Here is a 26,899-nt window from a genome sequence, read left to right as displayed (position 1 = left end):
CCACCCCAGTGCTTGGATTGCTGACACACTCTTCTGCCAAAAATGATGAAAATAGATTTAATGTTAGCTTTGTGTTTGTAATTGTGTATGCCTAATTAAATTAGTGAGGCGGACGTGTTTTAAAGGGTGCTGCAAGTGGAGTTTTTCTCTCCAGGGAAACCAGTGTAACACGATTAAACTTATCCAGCACTGTCTCTTCGTGAGTGTTTTTGAGTTTTTTAATTAGTTGTATTCATTGACCTCTTCACCTCCCAGAATTCTACCAAAGCGCCGCTGAAACGCTCTAATGTGGAGCGGGTGACCAACATGCAGATCCTGGTCTTGTTTGGCATCCTGCTGGTCATGGCCCTCGTCAGCTCTGTAGGTGCTGCCATCTGGAACAGAGAACACACTGAAGAATCCTGCTGGTACCTGTCCCGGGCTGGTGAGAACCCACACACATACCACATTTCACAACCTGAAACTTAATGAATAATTAGGAATAATGCACAATTTAAAGATCAGTAATTAAGTGAATATTGTCTGTTTGTGCAGGTGACATCTCCACTAATTTTGCATATAACTTGCTGACATTCATCATCCTGTACAACAACCTGATCCCCATCAGCCTGCTGGTCACTCTGGAGGTGGTGAAGTTCACACAGGCCCTCTTCATCAACTGGGTATGTGTGTTTTTTTTGTAATCCATATTGCTGTCTTAATGTAAGTACTAAAAAATTCCTGATCGCTTTGCTTGTGTTTTGTTTTCCCCTCAGGACGTGGAGATGTACTACTCCGAGACAGACACACCGGCCATGGCTCGAACATCCAATCTTAATGAGGAACTGGGCCAGGTCGGTTCCTACTCCTCCTCATAATCAATGACTATAGACTAGAAGTCGGAATGCCCAAAATAACCATTACATAAACACTGAGTCAATACATGCCTGGTAAAACGCTCTGAGTTTACTTTTTAATGTTTATTGTCTGTATTCTCCAGGTGAAGTATCTCTTTTCCGACAAGACAGGAACTCTCACCTGTAACGTCATGCACTTTAAGAAGTGTACCATTGCGGGGATAACATATGGGTCAGTCATCTATTTTTTGTACAGTCATCTTATTTGTTGGCTCTATCTCTGAAAGTAGCCACCTACTAAAAGAAAATTAGCTCAGAATGCCACTCAGTTCACTTTTAAATGAGTTTCCTTTAATCCTTACTTGTTAAACTAATTAATGTCTTCGACTAACCAGTAGTAAAGAATCAGCTGTTATCTTGCATGCATGATTAAATGAACTAATCAACTCATCAACTGATTCCTTTTGCAAAACAACCTCATTCATCACTGCAGCCACTTCCCTGATCTTGACTGTGATCGTTCAATGGAGGACTTCAGGTTTGTAACCTTCTCGTCTGTCCTTCTCATCCGTCTTCCCCTGTCTAATATTCTTCTCTTTGTTTGAGGCTCTGCATGCTTTGAGAAAAAAAATTAAAAACTGACAAAAATTCCTGTATTTTAGCCTGAAATACTATTTGAATGCCAAAAACTAAAGTAACTCCAGTCATGAATAGCCTTTTCTTGTCTCACAGCAATCTGCCATCCAGCAGCAATAACTCTACAGAGTTTGACGACCCAGCTCTTATCCAAAACATCGAGAAGGATCATGTAGGTGTCTCTGAAGCTTTTCTCATATTTATAGCAAACCTACTCTGCCCCAGGATGCTGTTAAAAACCACTCTGTTTGTTTGTACGTGTTCAGCCTACATCACCTCAAATCTGTGAGTTCCTGACAATGATGGCTGTGTGCCACACGGTGGTCCCAGAGAGAGAGGAAAACCAGATCATTTACCAGGCCTCTTCACCAGATGAAGGAGCACTAGTCAAAGGAGCCAAAGGGCTCGGCTTTGTCTTCACTGCAAGAACCCCGCATTCAGTCATAATCGAAGCTGTAAGTGTGTATGTGTGTGTTTTACTGCTATAAGAGCTGCTTTTTGTAAAGTTAGGAGTTGACGTTTTATTGTGCATTTCAGAGAGGAAAAGAGATGAGCTATGAGCTGCTGAATGTGCTGGAGTTTTCCAGGTAATACTCCCATAAATGTTCTTCTCAGTCAGTAAATAACTCTGAAATATAAGTCTGTTTCGAAACTAAACCCTCTGTTTCCTTTACAGTAACCGCAAACGTATGTCTGTGGTGGTCAGAACCCCCGACGGGAAGCTGCGCCTGTACTGCAAAGGAGCTGTATGTTTATCTCATCATGATTTTAATTCAGCCTTCTGAACGTCTTTGGACATTTTTTATTAAGTGCTGAATTTCTCATTTCGTTGTCTTGCAGGATAATGTCATTTTTGAACGTCTGACTGAGGCTTCCCAGTACAAAGAGTTAACTGTTGCTCATCTGGAACAGTTTGCAACTGAAGGTAAGAAAAAGGAGAAAAGACAGAGGGAGAGGATGCTATGTTTGAGTGTCTCTCTGTTGTTTGTTTGACTGGATATCCATTTATCATTTTCAGACTACTCACTCCCATATAACAATAATAATCTATTCCTGCTCCATGATTGCACTGATTGATCGTCTTATCCTCCTCCCATCTGTCCAGGCCTGAGGACTCTGTGTTTTGCCTATGTGGACCTGGAAGAAGAAGCCTACCAGGAATGGCTAAAGGAATACAATCGTGTCAGCACAGTGCTCAAAGACCGCGCTCAGAAACTGGAGGAGTGTTATGAACTACTGGAAAAGGTAAACACACCATCTCTTTCTCTGTAGTGATATGTATTGCCGGCCTCTGACCATTATAAGAGATGTACTGGTAAAAATGAAGTGCTGGAAGTCTTAAAATATCTTTTTTTAAAGAGTTAAACAGTCTCAAAAAGTCTGCCCTACAACTTCAAGGAGGACAGGTTCATTTTTTAATGAATTTCCTAAAAGAACCTAATTCGGCCTGCTACATACTTTACTCACACACACACAAACCCATCCTTCATGTTTGCCAGCAGGTGGCAGAGTGGCTCCACTGATTCCCACCCTTCAATAAACACAGTCCTCCTTCATTACGCATCACAGCTCGTAAGCTGCAATGCACAGTCACATTTCTGTTTAAGGTGTCTTTTCTTTTAGCAGAATGTAAATGGATGACGTGGAAATCTTGTCGGTTGGTCAGACCAACACTGAATGGGTTAAAAGGTGAACGAAAGACTTCAGAGATTTCGGTTGGGAGGAAATTCAGAGGAGCGATGAACTGATAGGTGGGAAAACCGAGGATTTAGCATAGAGAGCCGAGGTGAGAAAAGTAAGTGAAGAGGGGAAAAAAAAGAGGAAGCAGGAGGAGGAGGAGGGGAGCACAGACTGGGAGACCACAAGGGTAATTACCTGCACCAGCCTGCCAAAAGCCCCATAAAACTGGAGTCAACAACACAGTAGTGTTAAGTTGTGTGCCTGTGCGAGTGTTTGTGTGTGCGTCCGAGTGTGTCTAATGAGGGTACATATGCATTTAAATGCTGAACAAATTAAAGCAAGGGGGGAAAAGGTAATGGGTTACTTTTTGGCTCGAAGACACAGAGTTGGTAGAGAGGCCCGAACTGAGCTGCTGCATCAACTGAGCTGAACTCGCTGGCATCGTTCTCATCCTCAAATTAGACATGGATGATGTTCTGTGGAGAGAAAGAGCCCTCACATACAGGCTGGAGATGTCTGGCTGAATTTGTAGCCTAAATATGACTTTAACCAACTCTCCTGTTTTATGCCATATTTTGTCCTCACTTTTTTTTTTTTTTTTAATCTTACTTTTCTGGGGATTTCTGTCTCTGAAGCTGTCACGTCTTCTGTTCCACCAACAGAACTTATTGCTTTTGGGTGCCACAGCCATAGAGGATCGTCTCCAGGCTGGCGTGCCAGAGACCATCGCCACTCTGATGAGGGCCGACATCAAGATCTGGGTTCTCACTGGAGACAAGCAGGAGACTGCCATCAATATAGGTGAAAGCATTTAAGATAAAAACGGTGGACAAAATGTGATTTTAAATTGGAAAGTGAGCTCAGTGATGGAGGCGAATCCAGCAGTAATGTGGAATTCCCCTTATCACTGCAGCCTGATGTGCAGCCGAATAGGAAACTGTATGTATTGTGGAGTTAATTAAATCATGGCTAGAAGAATAGCTGGCCTTATGCACGCTGTGAAATGCCAGACATGTCTCCAATCTCGAAATGTTCTAGTGGCGAGTGGACACAAAAGCTGCACAGCAATCACATTAGTGCGGTCGGTTTGTCTTGGCAGTCATGAAGGAAGTTGGTGGCAGATGTCCACAAAAACAAGACCTGAAAAACAACATTTTCTGAGTAAACACCTTCTTGCCAAGTTGGGACATCCTACGGCACTTTTCACACACCTTTATGTGACCGAACTGCGCACTATACCTGTGTTAGTATCAGAATTAGGGATGTTCCTACTGACTAATTCCCCTTTTATTCAAACATTCAGAAAACATCAACATTGAGCCAAAACAAATCCAAGTATATATGTATATATATTAAATCTTAGACACAACAGTTAATGGATCCCATTTTTTATAAAGCAAGATTTTACTAGGAATACATGACATTTCCATGCAAATTATGTCTGTAATTTAAATGTGTCTGGTGAAATATTAAGTTCAGCAGACTAGTAATTGCATTACAGACCCAATAAAGATATTATGTTGTCTGGAGGCTGATGGAAGAGAATGGAATCAGTTAGCTGTGTTTGAGAACGGAGCAGCATTCTGCGAATCCAGTCGTACATGACACCAGTTTTTCACCTGTGTTTTGAGTTTGAGTAAATCTAATCTCCCTCCCACCCCCTCATCCACTACTTTCTACTGTCCTCAGGTTACTCCTGTCGCCTGGTGACACATGGCATGTCCCTCATCATCGTCAACGAAGACTCTCTGGATGTGAGTACAGCCTCCTCTTACTCCTTCTGACCTCCTTCGTCATCGCTTTGTACAGTATTGGGGATTTATGTGTGTTTTTGTGTGTGCACAGGAGGGAGGGCAGTTATGTGGCGGGGTCTTAAGCAGGTTACTGTGGGAACTAGGGTGTGGTCCACAGCCAGATTGGTGGGTGGGGCTCTTTGTGTGCTCACAGGTGCAGGTAATTAAAGTCTCTGGTGTCCCTTTGGAGAAAGGGATGAAAAGAGACAACCTGAACTATCACTTCTTTCCTTCTGTCTCTTTCACAACATCACACACAGTGCCCCGTGTTGTTGTACAGACTGTACATTCAGTCTAACTGTGTTCTTTCTGCTATTTAGAGCGAGATCTGAGACATTCTGTATGTCCAGATCCGATTTCTACCCCAGTTATGTGTTCTTTGCATTCAGGTTTCATGTGTGACCGTTTAGCTTAAGTGGCTTGATTACTGTCATGTGTGTCTGTATCCGTCTGTCTCTTTCACACACTCCCCAAAGCCCACATGTGTGCTCACGCTCAAACACGTACACACTCACGCGCACACAATCACAGTGTGTTCCCTTTTACGGTTTGTTTATATGCGAGACTGGGGGGATTATGCCTCATAAATTTTAAGCGTCTGCACTGTGTGTGTGCGTGCGTGTTTGTGTATGTTTGTTTATGGGTTTTGTGTGTGAGTGCAGTGTTTGTGGGCCCAAAGTGTGTGTTAAACTTTGATGGAGAGACATCTATTTACATTCATAATTTTCTTGCTTTTGTAAGTCATGGTAGATGGTGGGTGTTTTGAACTGTGAGCCTTTATTAGCCGTTAGCATGATCAACTTAAAGACCTCTGTTTGGTTAAAATTGCATCCAATTGGAATCCCATGTGAAAAGATTTTAAAGTTGGTCACGATTTTAAGTTTAATTGCACTACTTCACACCTATAATCACTTTGCTTCCAATTTCTAGTAAAAGAAATAGTTGTGATGTCGTATTAACATGGAAATGGTGTCTGGAAGCTCCAAGACTTTGGGAACTACTGGTCAAAAGCCAGACAGCGTGCAAGGCCACTTAGACACTGAGTAAATTGAGTTAAACAGGGTGAACATTTAATATTAGGGTCATAGAGGTACTTTAGTATTGCCTATACGTTTAGCGCAAGAGGGTGGAAGTGAATGCAGTTAGCCCTGTAAGTGGATCGTTTTTAATACTGTTTGGAAGATTCTGTTAGCAGCCTGTCCACCTCGTTTGATCACATACTGTACTGTTCCAGTGAACAGTTCAAAGTGTGATTGCCGGCCAGTCAATATAGCCCGGGTCGGAAGATGAAACATTTGGCTCGGATAACAGCTGATAACATTAAAAAAAGTTTTTGCCCTGCTCTTATTGCTTATACATAGTTGAGATTCTTGTCTATAAGCTTTAATTGCAGCCATAGGGAATGTTACGCCTGTCGTCCTTGAAGAAACTCCCCCTGGAGATTAGACGTTGATGTACAGTAGGTAGGTCCAATAGCACATAAGAGAAGAGCTTTTGTTGTCAGAAGGTTTGTGTATTTTTCTGCACCTACACGCCAGAAGAGAAAACATCTCTTTCACAGCTGAATGACTTGTAATGAGGCAGGATGTACTGTAGCAGTGAAGGATTTAGATCATTGCTGAGAGGTGCTGTCTAAAGACGGGGCAGTATAAACAAAAACGCTGTGGCAGGAAATGGTGAGTGAAGTGGCTGAGCTGATCAAGCGAAAACAATTTTTTTGAAAGGACGCATTTTTGTCTTTCAATCATCTTAGGTCGAATGAAAATGAATAGCTATTATAACTTAGAAAAATTCCCTGGCCTTAACCCACAGAATATTTTTAGAGGAGAAAGACTCCAAAATTGAATGAACACTCACTATGATTTCAATTATTCTTAATATGATTTTGTGTGCTGCAGTTTTAAAAGCTCCTCATGCCAAATGGAGACAGACTTTCCATTCAGTACACTCCATTTAGCAGCAACTTTAAACAACTCAGTGCAGTAGGGAATCCATCTTTCATCATGACCTTAATACACAGTGATGGCAATCGGCCCCCCTGCTGATGTGTCCTTGAGCAAGTTTTTGAATCTGCACAAGCTTCAGGAGGTGTGTTGTTATTGTTGAAGAGTTTTAAGATCAGATATGTTTTTATAGTTCAAAGGGTTCCTTAGTGAAGCGGTTGTACTAATGCATTTCTGTAAAGCACACAGAGAAGGGAAAGTTGAGAGGGACAGCTGTTTGACATGAAACGTAAACCATGAGTCACGCGTTGAATTTTTTTCATGTGACGACTGCATGATCTACACTATGCATTAGAGCCTGGGGTGCAAACATGAGACAGAATAAACAACGTGACAAACAAAGGCCAGTTAAAAATGGGAATAATGAACACTGATTCACATCCCCTTATACACAATCACGACATGAGACGATCAGATATTTGTCAGATCAGTTATTCAATATCCTCTTCCTCATAAACACTGTATCAGTGACTCGACTTGACATTTGTTCTTATGGGTGTAAAAGAAGGAACGTTCTCTCTCATGTGTGTGAATGTAGAGGGCTCTGGTGTCACAGTCATGCCTGTCGACAACTTCAGAGAGCTCAGTTTGTGACCGGTGGTCGGCATGGATGAAAGCGACACTGTCTTCAGTGCGACACTTATCTTGCGCTTAAAATAGCTTGCACTGGCTCAGCTTCTTCATGCATGTGGGCCTGTGTGAAAGAGCAACCTGCAGGTGAGCGAAAACAGAGCCCACTTATCAAAATCACACCTAGAAGTTGACCTCTTGCCCCCCGTTTTAAAAAAATTGTCCCCACTTTTCGTTCTCTCTATCGCACCCAGCGCGAAGTTTGCTCTGTGCAGTGGATCCTGCCAGTCTTGGCAGCAGATGCGACCCCCCCCGAGCCTCCCCTCCCCTGCCAAGCCCATTCTCCGCTTCATGTCTCCTTCACACTACTACCTCCACATCTGTCAGCACTCTCTCTATGCACAGGAAGCGACTTCACAGGAAAAATGTGTGTCTGTGTGTTAGAGGGAGAGCAGGAACAAGCATCAAAATATGTGTGTTTATCCCAGTGGAAGCGCAGAAGTGTGTTTGCGAAAAAAGCAGGGGAAGTGTTTATTATGCTTCATGTTGGAGACGAACAATCTGGATAGAGAAAGAAGAAAAGAGGGAGATTTGGCTGAGCCATGTGAGGGCGATGAACGAGTGGTAATGTGATCTCCTTTTGGTGCTCCTCCTCATCAAAACAAACCCTGCGAGCAATGCCTCCTGGGTAAACGGTTTGCGACCGCCGAAGCTGTGACAAGCACCATCTGTCACCTTCAGATCACATGCCACACACAGACTGACACAAGTCTCTGCCCTGTCTCCTTCTGTTTAGTCAATACTTACGGAAACACGAGCGTACAAATGTGAAGTCTGCTTTCTGTCTTCTGTCTTCTTAAATCACAAACACATACTCTGTTTATCCTAGATGCGGTGGCATGAGATGATCACCCTGATCAGCTTGATAGTTCTGAATATACATTACATCTAACTTTCCCACAATCCCCCTCTCTCCGTCATGCTGCCCGCAGTACAACCCTTAAACAAACAGCATCTCTCTTCTGCTCATTAATCATCTTTAGGCACACACATGCGCACACACATGCATTCACATTTTTTAGCGTCTCAACTTGCTCTATTGTTCTGGCATTTTTCAATTTTTATTAGTTTTACACATCAGGCCTCCCGCTGTTGAGTCCACATGTCTGTCTGTATCTATTTTTTTGGTCAATGGTGTGTGTGTGTGTGCGTATGTGTGTGCGTATGTGTGTGTTTCTGGCTCCGGCAGCAGAGGATGTGGGTGTTTGCACAGATGCACAGTCAGATAATTAAACGGTATATTAAATCTCACTGGGACAGAATCTGCACTTCAGATATGAGCGTGTCTTTCTCCGCCTTCTTTCACCCTGAGCAGCTCTTTCTCTTTTCTTTTTCCCCGAGTCTGGTTCACACTCCCTGTCCCTCGTCGGTCTCCTTTTCTTGGTACCCTTCCTCATTTATCTCGCTTAGTGCTTGTTTTGTATATTTTAAACCTCGGCTATGTACATTTGTCAGAATGGCACTAGCGATTGAGCGCTCTTTGAAAAGAGAGGGTGGTCTGGATCAGATCAAAATGTGGCTTTCCCCATCCTCAGTTTGTACATTTATACTGTATATAGATAGGTATCTGTGTGTGGGTGTGTGTTTGTTCTTATACGTTTTATGGTAAAATATGCAATAAGAGAAGGCGACCTGCTGTATCTCAAACCGCCCCATGCCCTGCCTATTTTGTGATCCAAATATAAACCTGATAAAATTCCAAGCAGAAGGGCCTGTGAACATGGTTTACAAAGTCTGTGTGTGTGTGTGTGTGTGTGTGTGTGTGTGTGAGTGTGAGTGTGAGTGTGTTAGTGTTTCTGCCCTCTTCAAGCTCAGATGCATATGAAAAATAAACATTTAGTTTGGAGCACTGAAATGCCTGCTAATGAGATCTGTCATATCGCAACTGGTGCAATCAAAGAATTAAGCATTTTTTTCCTCTGAGGTCTCCAAAAATAGCAGGTAATTCAGCGTGAGAAAGAGGAAAGTTACAAAGTAATGGATTTTTCTTTTGGCTCAATGTTTGTACTCTTTGAGAAAGTGTTAACAGATCATAGTGGACCTTTTGTAAGCTGTTTCTTTTCATGTAGAGTCGACATTCTTTGTCATGAGGATACACTTAGGTCTGGACTCGCTGTACTCTACTAAGTAGCTGACTGCTAGCTTTAAGCACTGACTAGTGTTTGTACCTTCGTAACCTTTTTAATCTTCTACAGCTCCCTGCAGACTTAGTCTGGTTATTATCCTCGGCTATCTTAGCTGCCGCCAATGCATTGACTGGACCTGCTGTGACAAGTCGCTGTGGCGTATTAGCACCTCACTGCTAGGCTGGTGATCTGTTTGCGTTCACTTGAGGCCTCACTAATGTGTGCAACCCTCTCGTTTAGTGGCTTATGTAATGTGACAATTACAAAAGTTCATCATCTAAACAAATTCAGTGTGGTGTTTGAGGCTGTCCTCTCTCACACCTGCTCATATCATGTTGGGAAGCTTCACAGAATCAAGCCCCATGCAGAAAGTTGTGCAAGACTGTGAGCACCAACACCCACCGCCCCAAATATGTGTCATTGGTTTTATACAATCATTTATCACGTATGTGTTGTTTACTTTGTGTGATGCTGCTGAAGCTTGAGGTGAAGCTGAAGTTTGTGTCCATTCCTCTGTGATGAGGTCAGGACAAGCTGGAGGAAAAAAGGAGGTTTTGTCAGATTTCTCATGTGTGACATGTGTGGCACTCACACACAACCCCTGTGCACTTACATGCAAACAGACACACTCAAACACGCATACACGTGTTTCAATCCTCTGTAAAAACACACGCACATCACACACACACATAGACAGTTTGAGTTTCAGAACTCTGACAACCTGTAATCTCCTTTAATCCTTTCATTATGTTTTTGTTTTCCTTTGCCCTGTTTGGGGGAAAAGGTGAATGCAAACAGGAATTCCGGCATACAAAGAAAAACACACAGCCCCAGGCTGAGAAAACAAGAGCAGGGAATTTTTGGAAGAGGAGGGACACTTGTGTGTGGACGCATGTGTGCATCGCTATTTGGCAAGAAGAAGAGAGGCTGCATTGTTCGTATGATTGTATTACACACATGTATACGTGAGCGTGTGTGCTCGCTGTGTTGTCTCGTGCACATGCTGATTGGTTGACAGAGGGGTCGTCTCTCTGCGGGTCGCTGGCCTCTCAGGTCTGACGGCCGCCAATAACCCACTGCGAGAGACTGTGTAGATTCCCAACGACGCCAAATTTTGAAATGTTTGCACTTTTGTATCTATTATTTAGTCTCGTGTAGCAGATAACTATGTGGTTAGCTGCAATTCCCATGTTTCCACAAACAGTTCCTGTTATGGGGCATTTCAGTTTGCATCCTTCCTTGTTTATTATGTGTATAAGCAGAATTCCACATGTACAACTAACAGAATTGTCCCTAGATAGACAGTTATTGAGACGTTTTTCTACAGTTTTGGACAGTACTTGATGGATAAAACATTCTTGTTCCATCTGTTTCATGTTGGAGGGATTCAAAGAGGCTTTAACCTGAATTCACCTGGCGATCTTTTTAATGTAAAGAGCAGTAAAAGTATGTCAGAACTGGAAGTTAAAAGTGAAAGCTAAAAGTAGTTACTTTCTTTTTTTTCATTTCTTATTAGATAATCAACAGAACTTCTATTTAACATCTCAAAGGTACAAATGGACCACACAAGGCAAACATGGTGCATATTGAACCATGAAACGCTATAAAACAATGTTAATAACCTATAACATTGGGATCCAGTGGAAATCATGATTTCAGTTAGTGGAAATTAAGAACTCAGGTGTGTGTGGGTGGGTGTGTGTGTGTGTGTGTGTGGGCCTGACTGGTAGCATGTAGCGTGCCTGCTCCTCCACATGGAATTCATTACGACGCTGTGGGTTGTTTATTTTCTCTATTAATCCCTGTTCCTCTATTATCAAGAGCTCCATCAAAACTGCCCCAAACTACTGCCCGGCAGGCAAGCTGGCATTCAAACAAACCAATACACACATACACACACGCACACACACACGCTTTAACACGCTGTTAAAAATGAATGATGCATTTCAGTCCAGCTCATTTATCTTTTTTCCCCTCTTTCCTCGTAGTGTGTGTCTCTTTTGCATATTTTCACCCTCTGTGGTGTGCTGTTGCTGTGTGAAGTGAAGATTTAAGATTTCATGACATGGTTCAACATGTCCCCAGGACCTCGCAGCAGTAGTGTGTTGGTTGATGTCTAGGGCCACTGTGAACTTCATGTTGGCATTCTTAATTGTTTAGTGTACACAGAAGCAAATTCTTTCCCCCAGATGAAAGCAGCCTGTGCAACCAGGAGCACATGTCTCCCATTCACTGCCAGTGGTTTTGACCTTTCAACAAATTGGTCTGTGTGTTTTGATGTGTGTGATTTGTATTTTCACCACTTTGTGTTGCCACAATGTCACCGCAAAAACATTAAACCTGAAAATGCGGTCACTTGAAAGGACCGCTGCCAGATTATAGAAGAAAAAGATTTTTAAGTGAGACTTAGAGTTATGAATCGTTTGGGTGCAGATTAGGATTTAAGACTGTCGCCAATTAGTGGTGAGGTTCAGGGTTAGACTGTACATCCTTATGAGCAGTGATGTGCTCGTGTGTATGTTGCTGACTTGACACATAGTCAAGATGATGGAGATTCAAAAGAAGATTTAAGAAAAATGCTAACCATTCTCTTTGTGTCCTTGCAGGCTACTCGTGCCACACTGACAGCTCACTGTTCATCCCTGGGCGACTCTTTGAGGAAGGAGAATGAGCTGGCACTGATCATTGATGGTCAGACGCTGAAATATGCGCTGTCCTTCGAGCTCCGCCAGGCCTTCCTTGACTTGGCGTTGTCCTGCAAGGCTGTCATCTGCTGCCGGTAGGGAAGACTCATCCATCACACGTATATACATGCATAAGGAAACAGTATCTGTATAGGTCTGGAATTCTGAAGTTAGTGCTTAAATTGTTAGCGCTTTATTTGTCTTGAGAGTTTCTGACTTACAGAAAATGGTTGCAAGAAGATATACTGTAAATCAAAATGAGTCTGTGGTGCAGCTGATGGAGTAATCAGTGGATAGGAAATCGCAATTTGTGTTGGTCATCCAATATGAATTCCCTTCTGTTAAAACATGACATGGAAAATACTTGGTGCCCATAAAAGGAGTATGAAGGGAGAAAATCCTAAAAAAGCACACGCAAACTTGATAAAAAATGAGTGTGGACAGTCTTTTGACCAAAAACTGCAACAAATCAGTCTGCAACAAAGTCTAGACAAACTCTGGAATTTTAATTTGTCAAAATGACAAGCATCCTGTGTTAAATAAAAATAGTAAAAAAAACATTTACAATTTCAATACATCACTGTGCTGTTGTGGGCAAACCTCCATGTACGAAGAGAGATAGATAGGTTGTCAGCGCACTGAAATTTGAACAAACTCTTGTTTGTTGGCTGCTATTTTTCCTGCACATGTACGTTTTGCCCACAAATGGTCTTCCTCAGGTAAAGAGGAGGATATGAGGTGTGATGACACATTAGACATGAAATTAATCCTGATTAGTGTGAAATGCTTGATTAAGTGTTGACAGGAGATGGTGGGTGAGAGTGAGCACCATTGTGATTTAAATCCCCAAACTACTCCTTTAATTAAGTAAGCCATTCACCAACTGGAGAAAAAAAATCCATAATCACACACAGATAAATTCTCTCTCTGCTGTGAGCATGGTAAAGAGAGAGTGTGTCAGTGTGTGCGTTCATGCACGGGCCTGTATACCTGCGTCTGTGTGTTCGTAAAGGTTGTCGGTCGCCTACGGTCAGCAAATGAACAAGGATGATAAAAGCTTGTTCTCCTGCACAGCAGGAGTAATGTGATACAGTACACTGGATGGAAATGTCAAAGCCATGACTCACTGACTGCTGGTACCCCTGGAATTGGCACCAACACATACACACACATACACATACGCACACACACACACAGACATAGCCATTATACATTTCCATTCATACAAAGTGCACTTTGTTCATACAGTGTTTACTGCACGTTCCCTTTTTCGGTCATGCTCCACTCCACACCAGCTGTGATGTTTAACAAAAGAGTTTCCACTCGTCTTTTGTCTCTGTGTGTAAAAATGTGTGTGTGTCTGTGTGTGCGTGTGTGTGTGTGCGCGTGTGTGCAGCCAGGAGGGAAGTAATTGACTCTCCCTTGCATATCCAGGCCATATCCGGACTCAGGTCTCACAGGCCTTGCAAACAGCCTCCAGCCTCCTTTCCTCTCTCCTTCACTCCATCCCTCTCTCCTTCCCCACTCCCTCCTCCCCTCAGTATCTCTCTTGCTAACCTGGTGAGGGCTGGGTATCGAACATCCATGATTTAATTGGCAAGGCCAAAATGTGTCCATAGAACCAAAAATTGAAAACATGAACAGTATTGAAGTTGGCATTAAATATCTTGGCCTTTTCATAGTTCCTGGTTTAAATCAAATTTTAGCCAGTTTAAAATAATGTGCAAAAGAGCAAACTTCAGGTAATTGAGTTTAAAGGAGCAGAAATATTTGGAGTTGTCATGGAAAGTCTTTTATAAGTTACATGGACGTCATCAGACTGTACACACTGTACTGTACTTCTGTTCCTCTATGCGTGAGTATCTGAAGTTTTCTCTTTTGCAGTATTTCAACCCATTTTCTTACTGTAGTTTAGTGAGTGCAGCCCTAGATTTACCCAGTGAGCGTAACACTTTCTTTTTGGATTCGCCTGTTTAAGATCATATAGAATGAGTGTTTAGTTCTTGTACATGTGCATATGTTTAGATAATAATTAATATTTGAGAAAATGGGTCTACTTTGTTAAATAAAAAGGCTTTTTTTTAAATATATTTATCAATCAAAGAAATGAGGGGGAAAATAGTACAGTAGTATAGTATAGTAGTATAGTATTTGGGTCTGTGAACCTTTAATTCCAAACATTGCCTCATTACAAGCTGCATTCAAGATTTCTGTACACTTCAACCGAAGAGTTTAGCTGCTCTGACTCTTTAATTTGAATAACTATGAGAGTCCCTGTGAGATAAAACTATCCAGGATTTTTTTTTTTTTAAAAAGAAGAAAGATCACAGAAGTTACAGAATTAGTTTTTTGTTCTTTCCGTCACCTGTAATCATCTTCTGATGTCTTGGGAGGTCCCGGAGGTCCTGAATTGCCGCTGTAGGTGATTCCTGTTGTGCGTATATGTTTGCTCATCCAGGGCATGACGCTGTTAATAAGGTGTCTGTACATAATGAGCTTTAACTTTAATGTAAAGAGGTGCCTGTGAGATAATGTCTCACAGGCACCTCTTCAATAGTGTGTGTGTGTGTGTGTGTGTGTGTGTGTGTGTGTGTGTGTGTGTGTGTGTGTGTGTGTGTGTGTGATGTTTCACAGTTTGGGAATGTGTGCCTGTGTGTCTCAGGGGCGGTAGAGTCGGCGTGCACTCGTACGCATGGCTTCCTGACTTCACTGCGCGTTTGTTTATCGGAGGACTTAGTGGCTGCTTATTTTCTGCTCAGTTCCACCGTGAAGAGCACTGGGAGCCTTTCATCTCTCCAACGCCACTTTACACAATCCCAGACACTGTTAGCTGTGTTTAGAGGAAAGGTAGAGTGAGACAGGGAGAGAGATAAAGGGAGATTTGTGATCAGAGGCCGAGAAACGTACAGATAGACACACTCACACACACTTCAGACGCAGGAACAGGAAAAACAAAGAGCAGAGGTTGATCCCATCCTTTAGCAGCGACTACAGAGGCAAAGGCTCTCTGAGGTTTTCCACTGGAAACATCCTCTGGTGTGTGTTGGAGGTTTGTGTGTTTCTGTGCATGTGTGTAAATTTGTGTGTTTTTGCACGCTCATAAGTATGAATACTAAGCAGACCACCCGGCTTTGTGATTTCAGCTTGACCGCGACATGATTTCTTTTACATATTCATGGAAGATAGTCCATCTTTATGACTCCAGGGCTGCAGCTGTGTGTGTGTGTGTGTGTGTGTGTGTGTGTGTGTGTGTGTGTGTGTGTGTGTGTGTGTGTGCGTGCGTGCGTGCGCGGGCGCGTGTGTGAAGGGTCATGTCTGTTCACGATTTAATTTTATAATATCTTTATCAAAGCATTATATTGTATTCTGTTTGCATGTGATTGCTGATGCAGCTGCACATAATTTAATTTTGTAATATCATTATCAGAGCGCTGACGAACATAGTGGGAATTTAGTGCAGAACCTAAGAGTAAGAGCTGTATTTAAAACACACACACAGAAGCAGTCATTGTGAAACGGTCTTTACAGGAACTGTTTGAAGTATCGGAGTGGTTAATCCAGTGTTAACACTCAAATTACAATCACCTAATACATCACTGAGGCTCAGGAAATTACTATATCACCTGGGAAATGTAAAGTAAATATTTGATATCTGGATTTGGGTTAATGTCTGTTAATCCAATAGGCAAGTGGCCTACTGTACCTCCAGATATCCTAGCTTTAATGTAATATTATTTTTGTCTCATACTGCACATAAACCACTACAGTTGTAGAGTCATCTACTGTTGGAAATATAACCTGCTTTATTATACAAGTTTAATCTCAGTCCTGGGATCACTTTTCTCCCCTGTCACCGCCTCAGATATATTTGTTTTCACTGTACAGGTTGCAGGTAGTAAGAACAGACTCACTTAAACTGTGCACATGTGAATGACGGGCAGTAGGAACGCCTCCTCATACAAAGAATGTTTTGAAAACAGAGATGAAGACGAATTCGAGCCTAGTCATTGGCTCCAGAATGCAGGTTTTGAGAACGTAAACACAGTGTGAGGGGTTGGATTATTCTCACACAAGCACCTCCTGAGATCCCTTCCGGTAAAACACGATCATTCCCTTATATATTTTTCTAAAAAAAACATTATCCAGGGCCAAACTTTGAAATAAGATAAGACATATTTTATTTTTCCCCAATGAGAAATGTTACCTGCTGCATACAGCTACAATCAAGTTAAAGCACAATAAGTAACTGACATGATAGTCAAGTGATATCAAAGACAGTAGTACCCGAAACAAAATAATAAGTTGCGTAAACTAAAATAAAAAGATGTAAAATATTGTACATGCCCTGAAAGGTTTAAAAGGACAGGAAAAAGTATTTACAGCTACACAAAATTAACACTGTGATCCATTAAAGCCTCCAGAGCAGCTACTCAATGGACCTTGAGGTGCTGTTTTCAAGCTCAGAAAGGAACTGTCAAGATCAATTTTTAAGTCCTTAAAGTCCTTAAAATGCTCAGAAAAAATGAGAACTTCCAAAAATGCCAGGACAACTGCATTGGCAAGCTCCCTCTGCTGAGGAATACCATGTGATATGATCAAAAGCCACTAACACGATCTTGTGGGGAGATTGTCGAGAATGAACTTGAAAGAAGTGTTTTTCTTAGAATTGTTATGAAGGAAATGAAGAAAATGGCTCCTTTCATAAATTAAAAACATTATAAAAGCAAGCGAAACCTGCAAGAGACCGTCCCCTGCCATTTTTGTTTATTTCTTTATTTCCAGTACACATCAGTTTTTCCATGGCAGATAGTGGAAGTAATTAAGGATTGATTGAAAAAGAACACACACAAACCACTTTGGTAAAGCCAAACAGAAAACCAATACAATAGAGGGCCGTGGTCTCATTTGTCTGCAGATACGGCACATGGCGCCATAAAATGAAAAAAGAAATATCCACAGTACTTCTGCAGAACACCTAACTATCGTCTCTCAGCGGCCCTGAGGGAAACGTCTGTAATCGAGCCTCCCTGGGTCCTTCATTGTCATTGAAGAGACAGAACCGGTTATGAACAGGAGGATCAGTGATACAGGTCAAGAGGGTGGAGTACCACTGGAAGCTCCCTAAACACACACATACACACTCTCTCCGAGGCATAAGCACACATATATAAAAACATCAAACGTAAGCTACCCACGTCTTATTAGCAGAACAGTGAATCATTGTTTCCTAATACCCGGTGTAGAGCAGTAAACACAGTGTGTGTGTTTGCCAGCCTCTCATCCATCTCTTTCGTTTTCCCTTTCAACTGTTTCCCACCCTTTCAGGCTTTATTGGTCTTTCCTAATTGCTGGCATCTTTGTTTTTTCCCCCTCTATATCTAAAACAGCGTTGTTTTATCTTCCAGCCTCCCCATCTCTGATTTCCCGCTGGTACAGACAGCTGTGTACGCTCCAAAAATATCAATCCATCTTTCTCTTTGTACTGTTTCCGCAGAGTGTCTCCGCTGCAGAAGTCAGAGATTGTGGACATGGTGAAGAAACACGTGAAGGCCATCACGCTAGCGATCGGCGACGGTGCAAACGACGTGGGCATGATTCAGACGGCTCACGTTGGAGTGGGGATCAGTGGCAACGAGGGCATGCAGGCCACCAACTCTTCCGACTACTCTATAGCACAGGTGGGATGCCGACATTACATGGAGACATGCTGCAAGACAGCCTTGGCAAGGGTCACACAGATATGTTACATGAATATAGATAATGCATTCATGCTTGGTTGTCCAGCCTGTTAAAGTGTCCTGAGGCGAGACACAGAATCTGTACCTGCTCAGTTTTGAGATGATCCTGATCTTTGACCTCCCTGGAGGGGGCCAACTGAAAGGAGAATTCACTTACAGGGGTCACTCATGTATCATGTTTTCAGTACAAACAAACGGCTCATCATGAGTGTTTATATTCTTACAATGAAAGAAAGGTCCTTCTCGTGTTCCTTTTCTGTGGCTGTTTTTTACAAGCTATTATTATTATATAAGTGCTTTCACTATCAATCTATTAATTGTAAAACATAATTGACAGATTGATTAATCAAATATTTGTTATTGGCAACTCAAATATGTTCCTATTAATCATCTGTCGGGCCCATGGTGACAATTAAGTGACAATGTGAAAATGTGAATGGGTTGAAGTGCAACCAGAGGCTTCTCCTAATTACTGAGGAGTCTTGTCTCTTCTCCCACAAACGCGTTCTGTCACTTTGACTGTTTGAGTTGTTTATCTCTCAGCCTTTGGGGATCTTGCACAAGTTATCTCTATCAGTAAGCCTGCTCTCCCCTCATCTCTCTTGTCTCCCTGTCACATTCTTGATCTTCTCTCTGTTCGCCTTCGGTCTGGAAATTTATTTTGAAAGTTTTGCAACCAATCGTAGTCGTAAATCTCAATTTTCAATGATTTTCTTTTTAGTTCTCTTACCTGGAGAAGTTGCTTTTGGTCCATGGGGCTTGGAGCTACAACCGTGTCACCAAGTGCATCCTCTACTGTTTCTATAAGAATGTGGTCCTCTACATTATAGAGGTAGGAGCTTCACCACCACACCCTCTCTGTTTCACACACACACACACACACACACACATAGTTACATTAACAGAGACGTTTTGCAGCTGTTTGTCGACATGGCTGACAGTGATGGACGAGGTGCCCTTCTGGTGTCTGCTTTCTGTCTCTTTTGCACACACACACACACACACACACAGAAAAAGCGTGTGTTTAGATCAGCAGTGATGAGACCTTGGCTCCAAGGGTTGACAGCTTTGTGTGTGTGTGTGTGTGTGTGGATGAAGGGGCACACTGCAGCCCTGGCCTGCCTATTATGATGGGTATTTGTCAGCTGTGCTCCACCCCCCTACACCCCTCTGTCTGACATTAAGGATGCCAGCAGGTGCACGTCCTCGTGGGAGACGCCGCCTGTAGCCTACTGTCCCCGCTCACACCACCACTCTGTGCTTGTGTGTGTGTAAATGTGTGCGTTTCCATGATTATCTCACATGATTGGCTCCCTGCAGATCACTCTAGGCCAAAGGTTAGAGACTGTCTCTGTCCACTTGGTGGAGACAGAATAAGGGGGATGGGTGTGTGTGTGTGTGTGTTTATGTGTGTGTTTTTGTGACCTCACCCCTAGGCTGTATGCTCCACTGTATGCCCAGGAATGCCACAACTCCCACTAGCGGCCCCAAACATTTTCTTTATCTACGCTCAGATCAGCCAGTGTCTGCTGTGTGTGTGTGTGCGTGTGTTTGTGTGTAAGAAGGTGTTAATGAAGGCTTCCCCTGGGCCAGAGTCACATTTAGACACTGTGTGTTTCAGTAAATTAACTTCTATAAAGTCAGAAAGTGGTTTCAGAGCCAACCACAGCCTGCGTGAATGCATTTAAAACATCTTGGCAGAAGACTTGATGGAGCTACAGGAAGTGCAGCTACTATATTATCATATTTATATTTCAAATCAGTGCAGTATTGCCAGATGAGTCATTATACTTTGGTGTAATATTGTTAAATAAACAGTTCATCTTGTTAATGCCACTCACATCAGTGAGTGTTTCTGAAAACATTGACCACAATTCCCATGAACCCCGGTGCTTGATGTCCTCTTTTTTATTAGCGTTTTCATTAATACATTTTCTGTATTTTGTTCATATTTCTACTGCGGCCCTGAAGTGCAGATGTGCAGCTCACACACAACAACAGCAAATCTAAAAACTAAAATAGCAATTGAAAAAACGTATATGAATATCAGAAAAGCACAACATGGAAAACACAGCAGTTCAGTCGTGTTTTGTGGTTCTCTGTTGTGTTTTGCACTTCAGGGCCTCCATACATTTCTATTGTTTAACCAGGTGCAAGTCTCTTTAGACTAAATTCTCACCAAAGACCTGGTCAAAAGGGCAGTGTTACAGCATTGTTACAATAATAAACACAAACAGCATAAAACAGCAAAGACAGCTTGTACAGGCGACACACTGTTTGAGGATTTCTGTTTTTTTCCAGCACCACTACAAAATGCTCCATTTCTACTGAAACTTTCTGTCCACATCATTTTATAAACAGAGGCACAAATTTGGCCATCCCTCCCTGCTGTTTCCACTATCAGTACCTCCCTAAGGCAGATTTACCCTCCACTATTGTTCTTCTCATCCCCTCTCATCCCTCTCTTTGTGTCCCAGCTCTGGTTTGCCTTTGTCAACGGCTTCTCTGGCCAGATCCTTTTTGAGCGCTGGTGTATAGGCCTCTACAATGTGGTGAGTACCCGCCCTCCCTACCTCTGAAACGCTCATTCTTTATCCATTTCTCCACTCTCTCTCTCTCAGTCTCACCCCCTCCCTGTGGACGACCCTTGCTGTCCACCTATCTCTCAATCAATCTCACTCTACTTTGTCTTCTTATCACTGCTCTCTCTAAGTGCTAGAAACGTGCATGCGTGTGTGTTCAAGAGTGTTTTTCCATGTGTTTCAGTGACTGCTGTGTGTACTTATATGTCAGACTGCAAATGCCTTCAGGCTCCCCCAAACATTGTGGAATTCCTCTTAATGTAGACAGATATGAAGACTGATTGTCCAGATGGTCGGAGTACATGTGTATATGTATGCACACTGCTGTCTCACCATGTGTTTTAATGGCTGTATGTGTATGTTGTGTGTGACGCAGATATTTACTGCACTGCCTCCGTTCACTCTGGGGATATTTGACCGGCCATGCAGCCAGCAGAACATGCTCCGTTTCCCGCAGCTATACCGAATCACCCAGAATGCAGAGGGCTTCAACACCAAGGTGCGTGCACACACATTCACAAACGCACAAGAACAAACACATGCGCTGCATCTTAAATCAAAGCTATACCTATGACTTTTACACTCTGCCCTCAACCTGTCGTGCCTTGCGGCTTGTCTGTGGGATGGACGAGTGATGCCTGCTGTTTGTTTGGGACGCCAGCGAGTAAACAAGACTGGCATGGAGACTGGGATGTTTCCATGGTAGCCCCGTAATGAGATTCATAGGGCCAGAATAAGGAAGTCTTTCATTTTAGAGGGTACACCAGCAACCCAAACTACTGTATGTGTGTGAGTGAGTGTGTAGTAATGTGTGTGTGTGTGTGTGTGTGTGTGTGTGTGTGTGTGTGTGTGTGTGTGTGTGTGTGTGTGTGTGTACAGTACAGGAGGGCACTTTTGATGGCAAGAACACAGTGGAAGTTGTATGTAACTGTGAGGGATTGCTGTTTTTATGTGTGTGGGGGCTTATGTGTGCTTTGGCATTAGTTTGCACTGACTTGTTTTCCTCCTTTTTCTGTCTCTCTCTCTCTGTCTTTTAGGTGTTTTGGGGTCACTGTATCAATGCACTGATTCATTCAATTATTCTCTTTTGGTTCCCACTTAAAATGTTAGAGCACGGTAAGTGACTTGCAGGAGTGGCTCATCCACATTTCCACAGCTCTGGCCGGTAACACTCATGAGTCATCTGAATGTGTGTGTCTCCGTAGACTCTCCCTTCAGTGACGGTAAAGGAAACGACTACCTGTTCGTTGGAAATATGGTTTACACAGTAAGTATCTTACTATCTTACTTATTTATTTATGTCTATATTCTATTTTTATTGTGCCATTTGGCATGCACAATTGTGCATTTTTGTTACGCATGCAGAGTATTTGTGTACACATCAGTGCTGTGCTGCTTCCTTCAGAGACGTTAGAGTCTCCAGCCAATCTAGTCCCGTCTAGCCAGTCTGTCTCCTCTCCACATTCGTCCATCTATTCTCTCTGGTCACTTCTCCATCTCACACTCTCGCTATCATTTTACTCCCTACCGTCTCATGTGAATGTCAGTGGTGTTTATTTGTTGTGTTTGGGCTGTGGGGGTCTTGAGCATTTTTTACAGACATTGCTGAGTTTACTATATAACATTAATGTTTATTATCTCCACAGACGCCAGCAAACTAATCCTGTTTCTCTGTTTTTTTATTTGCCCTCCCTCTCCCCCCTGCGTGTGTGTGTGTAGTATGTGGTAGTTACAGTATGTCTGAAAGCTGGAATGGAGACCACCGCTTGGACCAGGGTAGGAACAGTAACACACTCTAATATGCCACGCCACATGTGCTGTATTTTACTCAACCGTTGATAAATAAAGTGGAGAAGGGGGGGTGGTTTCACATAACCTGGTCTAAATGCTTCATAGTCAGGAAAGACATGGGAAAAGATGTGGCTTACCTTCTCGTGGTGGAGGTTTGAGGTTTCAACTCCAATTGCTTGCACCTCTTCTTCCAAGCAATTCACATGTGGCTGCAATTTTTTTTCCATTGCTCCCGTTCAGTATTTCAAACTTTTCCACTTGCAAAAAAACCCCTCAAACGTCCAGATGTTGATAAATTAACACCGTGGAGCTTCCTTGTAAACACTGAATGACAGTGTTACTCACTAAAACTCATCGTGTCTAATCTTGAGGTCTAACAATTGTGTCAAGTGTGTTTCCTTTGTCATAAAACATCTGCAAAGGCATTTTTAAAAAAATGTTTTTAAAGGATAAGTTCACCCAAAACTGAAAATTCAGTCATTATCTACTCACCCTAATGCCGATGGAAAGCCGGGTGAAGTTTTGTAGTCCACAAAACATTTCTGAAGATTCAAAGCAAAACAGCGTTGCAGCATTCTGCTGAAAATGAAGTAGATGGGGACTTGTTTTATAACATAAAAAGACATAATAAAAAACAAAACATAAAATGGCGTCCGGCATAATCCTGGTCTCCACTTCAGTTGAATTTTCATTATGGGGTGAACTTATCCTTAATATCCAGAATTGTTTACCCCCATTTTACTAGATGCAGTCTTCTACTTTCCTGCATTTGCTGGTACACTGCAGCCTATTGTGGTGTCACTCATGGCAAACAGATCAACACGAAGAGGGTCCACTTATAGAAAAACAGCTTTATAGTGCTTCTAGGAAATTTTCAAGTGTTGAATTGGTTTTAAGAGGTGAAATTCTCAATGGACGAATGAACGTCATCATTGCACGGACAAAGCGTAGCAAAGGAGGAAAACAGATCAGAAAACAGTGAGATTACCATCTGTTAGATGAATAGTACACACAGAAACATAAGAGCGTAACAGATTTAATTTAACATACTTAACTTAAAGCCCAGATGCCCTCATTTCTTTCAAAGAACGTTTTATTCGAGTCATGAGAAATGTGTTTTTACACTCCTTTATATAGTTACTGTGAAAGGTTGAAGTTATGTTGGCCATCAGGACATATATCTAGGACAAACATCAAGGATGCAAACACCACAATTGCTAGTAATGTTAGCATGTATGAAAATCTGCTGTTTTTCCCAAAATACCTGATACTAGATACTGTAAATGCCAGATGTCTTTGAGCTTTACCTCAGTAAAATACAGTAAAACAGGTCACAAAATTGTGTTTAAACAGTGAAAAATAAAGAATTGATGTAGGATTTCGTACAGCAGTATCTCGGGCCGTGACGGTGACGTGATTTGGCTCCTTTCTACTGTTGGAGAGAGAGATTGGCAGGATGGACAGAAGGGCGCTGACACTTTTGTCCGTTCAGCTGTCCGCACAACAGCCTGGCAGTAATGAAGCAGGGTCCCAGTGGAATTCACACAGTGTCCCCTTACAGCAGATCACAGAGAGCGAGATGAAGACAGGGGAAAGAGGGAGGGAAAGGTTGTGTATATTCGGATGAGCTGTATGTAAACTATTCGACCTCATGCTGTCTCTCTTTCTGTCTCTTAATCTCCATCCTCTCCTGCAATCCCTCCCTTCTGCCCCTCTTTTTCTCTCTGTCTGTTCCTCTCTGTTGTAGTTTTCCCACCTGGCGGTATGGGGAAGCATGGTGCTCTGGATGGTCTTCTTCGCTGTCTACTCCGCCATCTGGCCCACCATCCCCATCGCCCCCGACATGCTGGGCCAGGCAAGTCCCTCTCCATAAACACATGTCACTCATTTCAGTAACAGAGGGTTAAAGGGGTTAAAATAGCCCTTCCCTCTACATCTCTTTCCTGCAACCTCCATCACCCGCCCCTCCCTTGTTCTTGGTTGCTAATACATGGCGCCTATGAGACTCACCTCTTGGGTGTTCCACGTCCGCACTGCTGGAGCCCCGGGGGAGATTTATACCCCGCCAGCCCCTCTCACCAGGCTTCCTGCACCTGCCGCGTGTCACCCGAGCCCCGGTCTTTTACTGCCCTCTGCGGAGGTGTTGACTCAAGAGGGTGGGCTGCTTCTGCTGGTGAGGAGAGCGTACGTGGGGACTCCTTGATTGAGAGACCCATTTTAGAGTTTGGGGATCAGGCAGGGGTGAGCTGAGGTGCCCCACTGAGTGGGTAGAGAGTCTTAGGAGGGGAGGGGAATAGGGCCATCTAAACTCCCCTCAGCCCATTAATTCAATTTGTGTCAGAAATCAGGAATGCGGTCAAATATCTCTGCAGCTGCTCAGTCTAACTGGGGAAAGGTCGGAGACACTCAACCACCATCCCCTCAACCCTCCATCATCCCCCCTAACTACCCTATTACCTCTCTTATTTCCCCTGCTCCCGCTATCTATATTTCCATCTGTCCATGGGGGACAGGATGGAAAAGAGCTGTGTATGTCTGCTCAGCATAAGTGTGTGTTTAAGTTTGTGCACATGAGAATTAAGTGTCCAGCTACGTGTGATTTGTGTTGATTGTAAAGCGGTGGAGACGAACAGTCTGTTTCTATGGATATAACAAATCAGAGAAAATCATTTAGCGTGCCTCCATCCTCAGAGTGTACAAAGACTGTGTGATATAATGTGTCTCCAGTGCAGTCAAAATGAACTGTGTGTAGATGTTTGTCACACACAGAAAGACATAGTGTGTGTGTCCTTGGTTGTGATTCCAGCTGCTGCAGAGGATATTTCCTAATGGTTTTCTGATTCATTTTCCCTGTTGCCTCTCCCTCTGGGAACCAAATTGTCTCTATATCTCTGGATCCAAACACAGGACACAGGAAACACATGATATGGGCAGTAAAGTAGTTGAAGTTAAGTATGATACGGTGCATAAAGTGTTTATGACTATCGACTTAAAGGTTCATGCCGAGGCTTGTGAAACAACACAGAGCTCTTGGAGATAAGCAAGGAGGAGACATTGGGTAATAAAGGGAAAATTGAGGGATTTACAGTAACAGGCGAGAACAAGCAACAGAACACACAGTCGCTAATCAAAGAAGGTTGTGAAAGAGTGAGATTGGAGGGAGCCAAAGGAGAAAGAGATGTGTAGGAGTGAGAGGCAAGCAGACAGACAGACTGACAAATTGAGACAGTGGTTAGAGGCTAGATTAATCCCCGGAGACAAACTGAGGATAAGGGTCAAAGGTCAACGAGGCTGGCTGCAGCTGGACTGCAGAGTCAGGTAGGGGGGATCTGTGGTTACTCACCAACATTTTTATATTTTAGCATCATAGACGCATTGTATTTCAGCCGTGGGAATACTGTGTTGAGCCCAGTTTGTGGTGTAGATACAGGGTGTGAGAGAGCTGTAAAATATGTCTGGCTAACAACTCAGATTTTTTAATGCTGTGAATGACTTTCAATGTGCTGTGTGGCACGTTTCTCTCTGCCGTCTCCACATATGTTTCTCTGCGCTCGCTGCGGAGAAAAATGACTTAATACTCAATTTGAATTAATGTACGAGCGAAATAAATGGAGCCTGTGTGTTGTCATTCCAGGCTGGCAAGGTGATGCAGTGCTGGTACTTCTGGCTGGGCCTGGTCCTGGTGCCTACTGCGTGTTTACTCAAAGACTTCGCTTGGACCGCGTAAGTAGAACACATTTAATATAAATACATGGGGTATCCATACAGAAACTATTTAACTTAACTGAAGCGTTTACATAACCCATATTGAGTCTGTGTCAACACTTACGCACACTCCGTATTATGAATCACACGTGTCGGCAAAGTATAACATTCAAACGGTCCTTCATGAGTCTGATGAGCTTCTTTCTGCTTTGCAGCATACGTCGTACTGTGAGGAAGTCCCTTCTGGAGGAGGTGCAGGAGTTGGAAGCTCGGGCTGTTGACCCAGGGGCCGCTGTACTTAGGGATGCCAGCGGCCGCAGGTATGTACAGTGTTACAAAGCCAATTTATTTGTGTCATCAATCAGTTTATTATATTGATTTTTGTCTTATTTGTCATATGATTATAGTATGGCTGCATTCACTCTTAAAGAATAATCCATTATTAATTGTCTAATTACTCTATTTACATAAGCAGATTCAGTATAGAACTGTATATAGATAATAAAATCAGTGGCCGCTCTTAAGGTACACCTCTAAGATTTAATATAATCCAATACAGCAGCTCAGCCATAAATTTCCTTACAAAGATCATAATATTCAGTTTTGATTGATGCTGTATAAAAGGTCCCATACAGTAGGGGTGAGATTGCAATGTCGTTTTGGATTATAAAGCAGGTCTAGATGCTGTATAAATA

The 26,899-nt window shown here is 42.8% G+C and overlaps 1 protein-coding gene across 6 annotated transcripts in view; it reads left to right on the top strand.

The window, feature by feature from the left end:
• The window catches only part of atp8a2 (ATPase phospholipid transporting 8A2), a 46,837-nt gene that overhangs the window by 15,192 nt on the left and 4,746 nt on the right, over positions 1-26,899 (top strand). For 5 of the 6 annotated variants that reach the window (XM_084341213.1, XM_084341212.1, XM_084341210.1 and 2 more), the window contains 24 exons: positions 256-424; positions 535-662; positions 756-833; positions 980-1,068; positions 1,330-1,374; positions 1,569-1,644; positions 1,739-1,927; positions 2,010-2,059; positions 2,149-2,218; positions 2,313-2,397; positions 2,578-2,717; positions 3,815-3,953; positions 4,842-4,906; positions 12,311-12,483; positions 17,883-18,066; positions 18,848-18,958; positions 20,604-20,678; positions 21,085-21,207; positions 21,746-21,824; positions 21,914-21,975; positions 22,428-22,484; positions 24,247-24,354; positions 26,134-26,222; positions 26,420-26,524. In XM_084341213.1, coding sequence (XP_084197339.1) covers positions 256-424; positions 535-662; positions 756-833; positions 980-1,068; positions 1,330-1,374; positions 1,569-1,644; positions 1,739-1,927; positions 2,010-2,059; positions 2,149-2,218; positions 2,313-2,397; positions 2,578-2,717; positions 3,815-3,953; positions 4,842-4,906; positions 12,311-12,483; positions 17,883-18,066; positions 18,848-18,958; positions 20,604-20,678; positions 21,085-21,207; positions 21,746-21,824; positions 21,914-21,975; positions 22,428-22,484; positions 24,247-24,354; positions 26,134-26,222; positions 26,420-26,524 — 2,489 coding nt within the window. The remainder of the gene's footprint in view (positions 1-255; positions 425-534; positions 663-755; positions 834-979; positions 1,069-1,329; positions 1,375-1,568; positions 1,645-1,738; positions 1,928-2,009; positions 2,060-2,148; positions 2,219-2,312; positions 2,398-2,577; positions 2,718-3,814; positions 3,954-4,841; positions 4,907-12,310; positions 12,484-17,882; positions 18,067-18,847; positions 18,959-20,603; positions 20,679-21,084; positions 21,208-21,745; positions 21,825-21,913; positions 21,976-22,427; positions 22,485-24,246; positions 24,355-26,133; positions 26,223-26,419; positions 26,525-26,899) is intronic. The other variant, XM_084341211.1, reaches the window with a different exon arrangement.

This window comes from Pagrus pagrus (genome assembly GCF_965226575.1).
Source record: "Pagrus pagrus genome assembly, chromosome: 20".
Classification (NCBI taxonomy): domain Eukaryota; kingdom Metazoa; phylum Chordata; class Actinopteri; order Spariformes; family Sparidae; genus Pagrus; species Pagrus pagrus.
Note: the sequence above shows the minus strand (reverse complement) of the source record. Positions and strands in the feature narration are given on the sequence as shown.